The following is a 5,030-nucleotide window of genomic DNA, read 5'->3' as shown; positions in this document are numbered from 1 at the left end:
TCATAATTGTCACAAGTTATAAAGAGTAAAACAAACGTACCTCATAATTTATAATAATTCAGGCATTATATTAATTTTTATAGTAATATTTTTCGTTTTCCTAACCAGTTAACACGATATGTAAGAAAAAGGTTGGGGGTGGGGTGATATAACACTTGTAATTACCCCCTTAGTTACGCCAGTGTGTTTATTTCGTTGACTCAGCCTTATTAAATTACACATATTGTATAGATTTTATTTTTAAGCTATACGTTACACCAAAACTCTGAAAGCAAAGATTATGACGGAAATAGGTTGTCTATTACAATTTACGTGCTTTGAATATTAGCAATCCGCCGTCGTCGGTGACGCGTTATCAATCGACAAATCATTAAATCTATGAGTGCGACTGTGCGACGGATTGCCGGTAGTACCTAATAACAATATAATATATTATTGGACTTATATTTAGTACCTATCCCACATAATGACGATAACATAATAGTATATACGAGGCGATAAGCCGATAAACGATTATTACTGATTGGGCAATACAAGTCGACCGGTGTTATTTTTTCCAGTCTTGTTTTTCCTCGGCATTTCATTCGCTTAACCTATAACAGTGTAATCGTACATTACACTGCAATATATTATTTATACTGATACTACGTGCAGGTTCGCTTGGCTTTGAAATTGTACTTACACGTGCGCGTAGATTTTTTTTTGGAGTTTTTCCATTCTTAAAAGCGATTGTTTGAAAGTGCAGCACACACCGGACGAAGATAGATCCAGCCGCTGCGCGGATATAGCTGCTACGAGGTGAATATCTATGAACAAAACTAATCGTTTATTTAGTATTTAAGAGAACGCCGAAACCGCACGTGTTGTCTCCGTTGTCTTACAAATGTGTAACCTTTGTGTATTTTTTAGTTTTAATATTGGAGTAAATTATCAAATTTAAAGGTAAGAATATTATTTAGAGCATTCCATATGCTTTAATTAATATTTTAATTTTTAAATTGAAAGCGTGTTATAATAGTATATTTTAACAATGTCAAACATTGCAAAATGTTACAATTCCATTTAAAAATATCAATAAAAGTTCACTAGGTGCTTAAATAATCTGATAAAATCCCTAAGTTTGATAATATTTCAATTAACTTTAATATTTAAGTTAACAATGACACGTCAACACACAAACTTTTTATACGTTTGTGAAACATCGTACGCAACTAAGCATTTCCTAACATAGCTACTACGATTATAAATGATTATTATTGTTACTGGTGTTATTTTATAAAATATATTATGTCATCCAACATTCATCACATATCAGTTACATGCTAACATTGAGTGCGGTATTAAGTTGGTTATTAACTTATTATTATTTGATATTTATTTTATTTTTTCATTTAGTTAGTGCTTTTGTATTATATTATATATATTTTTTTAATTTAATAATTAATCAATTATAATACGAATAGCTGCATTATAGTATTAACACTTAATCCTGAAATAGAATAATTGATTTATACAGTGAAAATTATAATGTAATATTACTAATATTAGTAGGCAGTATACTAATATCATTGATTATAACTTATAAGTACCTACAAAGTACATAATATATAATGTTTTTAATTAATGGTAATTTGTAGTAGTAGTAGTAGTCACATCAGTGTCGCATATAAATTAATTTTGTATTTAATTTTGTAATTATCCATCAACCAATTATTGTAGAGGCTTACTGGATTGAGACTCCAATTATTATTTAAATATATAAATTAAATTTTAATTTTAATTTAAAGTTGTTAAAATTGTATGTATCAAATAATATCCTAAAAATTTCCAGTAAGCCATCCGCCTAATTTATAGAATAATAAGATGACGTTGATTACTTGTAAATTATATTATTATTTTGTTACCATTATCCATCCTTGTTACCTTTCGGTACCTTATATTTTGAATTAAATAATATCGATCGTCATATTTAGTAAGTTTTCATTATTATAAAACTGTTCTTTTGTGATTGTTATTTTATGTCTTCAATATCATTTCAATTTTTAATACCTACTCATCGCGTAGTCGGGTACACATTTTTAGTAATGTTTAACAAGCGACAAACGAAGACAATTACATACTAATAACTAATAAGTATCAACTAACGAGTGTAATCTGAAATTCTGAAAATTTAAATACCCATATAAATAAAAATTCTTAGTAATTACTGATTATTGTCAGTATATTTAGTATAAGACAAGTAACAATTCGATGAAAAAGTCACACGCTATCCATATTCCGCGGTTGATGTTATGCTATTACAATAATAATTTTTGTTATTTTAATATATTATTTTATAAGTACCTATACTTTATTTCTAAAAAATTACTGTTATTTCTCTGTAAAACATAATATTTTAAATGCTATGAAAACGTATAGTATAATTTTTTTACTTTAATTTTGAATTATCCAATATTTTTCAAATGCGAGGTCCCTAAATGATCAAATCTAAGAAAAAACAATAAACTCACCTTAGGCCTTGTATGCTACCCCTATTCCCTAAAGAATAGTCATGGTAGCAATGCAATAATAAAATCTGTTAACAATCCACGACGGCGATAAATAAATCATTTAAGAATATAATATATTATAATTCCATATTATGTATAAAGCAATAATTTCTTCCATAAATCTATGCGTGACAAAGTATTATAATTGAATTTAATGTTTTTCTGTTAGTGACTGAAAACAGTAAAAACTATAAACCTAAATTATTTTCATTAAATGTTTAATTGTTTTCAAAAATTGTGCGATAATTAAACATTAAGTTGGTGAGTAGGGAGTTGTGCAGAATATTTCTAGTTGGGTTAGAAAAAAACAACTTTTTTAAATAATATAAAACAAAGTGGTTTTTTTTTTAACTGTTTACTTACTTACTTTATACTTATGCTTACTTACTTTTAAATAAAATCAAAAGTATTTATAATACATTTTTCTTATATTTTTTTAAAAAAGACAAAATTACTAATTATATGAAATTGAAACTATAAAAACATGACTAGGCCTCTTACGCTGATTTATTTCTGATAAACTATAAAATATGCATTTTTTCGTGTTTATAAATTTCATAATATAATATGCAAAATAAAAAATTGATCATTTGAATCAGCGTATGAGATGGATGTGTATATTACTAACCAAATTTGTTAAATGAACACTGCGAAAAAACTTACCAATCAATTTAAAGTCAATACCTACTTATTGGTAATTAATTATCTATAATTAATAATTATTATCATACGATTGCAATGTACCATGCAAACATAATATAACTATACAAGTGTAAAATAACACTTGAATTTTTGTGTCCACATACTTACATATATAGATGCATTATTATATTCTGAACATTTTGCCAAAAATTATAAAAAAAAAAATGTGTACTTTATTCATAAATTATATTTTACAGTCGAAGGACGTTCGATAGCTTAAAATTGTGAACACGTCCAAAATGTCCAAACAACCGTGTCCCATTGTAATCGGGCCAATCGATGCCAATTCAATTTATGCCGTAAGACGATAGATTCGGAAGAAATCAAGTTTTAATTATTTTTGTTTCTGTAATGGTTTATACACATCAAGGTTTTTTTTTAGACCAACAACAAAAGGAAGAAATTGAGTTTGTCGAAGGAACTGTTAAGAGAAATCACGCAATTTAAACATAATAAGCTCATCACAAAAAAGGAAAATTACGAAATCAAGTAAATATTGGTCGATAAGATAATATTATATTACTTCTTTAAGATCAAAATAATCGTACCAGAGATATCGTTGCACATTCGTCATAGTTCAGTTTTTTATTTATTTTAGGATATATACATATTACATTTACATATATTAGTAACTAGTAAATACCCAATTACCTGAATAAATATTAACACGATGTGCACATTATTTACGTATTCATTTATATTTAAATTTAAATTATTTAAAAAGTCTGCAAGTTGAGGTTAGTTTAAAATAAATTTAAATTGGGGAACTTTATTTTGAAATTTAAAATTTGAATGTCAAACAATTTGTATTATTTTATACATTAACTTGGCACTTATTTTTTAACTAACTACACTTACACAATTTTTTTTTATAAGGAAAAACATTATTCATTTTGTAAAGTATGGTGCTTTAATAATTAATTGAACTATTATATTACCTAGTAAAATTATTGTGTTATTCTTATAATTATAATTATAAAGTAAAATTTTTAATTTTCTCTAATAATTAGACATTTTATTTATAATAAAAAGGGGGAAAGTAGGTACCTAATCACTCTGCTGTATAGTATGTTACCTCATCCTTTATAAGTCACTTAGTCACAGTTATATACAAGTATGTATTAATATTAAATTTGAATCATAACAAATCATTGCATATAAATAACAATTCTGAATGAAAACGCTCTATCTTTATTAGTCTGTGTTACTAAATAGTATAACGGGCGATGCCCGTTTCCACCAAAAGTGTACCTTGCCCTTTTCCACCAATATACGTTTCCACCAAATAAAATAAAAATAAAAACGATATAATAATTATTATAGTATAATTGTAATAGTCAAATATAAAATGTGAAATAAACGATATAATAGTTATTATGGTATAAGTGTAAATCGTCAATTATAAAATATAACTAGTTATAATAGATATAGTTGTTGATACTTTTTAAAATTGTGCAGAGATATACTTTCTACAAATCATACCTGAAATTCAAAAATATTGTTTTACTACATATATTTAAATTATGTATATTTATATAAAACGCAATATGCTACCTTCAATTATTCCATTTTGTAGTCCGTTATAATTTGATCATTTCTTTTGGCGGTTTCTTTTGTATGATCTTGTGGATTATTTGATATGTTAGTACTTTTAATTTGCGTGTACAGTCTGTCTGAATTTCTGTTATTAGAACGTTAGCCATTTTAATTAGTGAGGACTTTCTTTATAAAACGTTTAGATTGAACCTCAGATAAAATGACTCGAGCAATACGTAACTG

The 5,030-nt window shown here is 26.2% G+C and overlaps 1 protein-coding gene across 1 annotated transcript in view; it reads left to right on the top strand.

Moving 5' to 3' along the window:
- The first annotated feature begins 561 nt into the window (after nt 1–561).
- LOC112603963 overlaps nt 562–5,030 on the top strand; it is an 11,767-nt gene continuing 7,298 nt past the window's right edge. The window contains exons 1-3 of the mRNA XM_025352802.1: nt 562–798; nt 3,449–3,550; nt 3,634–3,740. Coding sequence (XP_025208587.1) covers nt 3,491–3,550; nt 3,634–3,740 — 167 coding nt within the window. The 5' untranslated portion in view covers nt 562–798; nt 3,449–3,490. The remainder of the gene's footprint in view (nt 799–3,448; nt 3,551–3,633; nt 3,741–5,030) is intronic.

Source organism: Melanaphis sacchari, unplaced genomic scaffold (genome assembly GCF_002803265.2).
Source record: "Melanaphis sacchari strain LSU unplaced genomic scaffold, SCAv2.0 Contig116_pilon_pilon, whole genome shotgun sequence".
In the NCBI taxonomy this organism is placed as follows: domain Eukaryota; kingdom Metazoa; phylum Arthropoda; class Insecta; order Hemiptera; family Aphididae; genus Melanaphis; species Melanaphis sacchari.
This window is presented reverse-complemented; position numbering and strand designations above follow the sequence as displayed.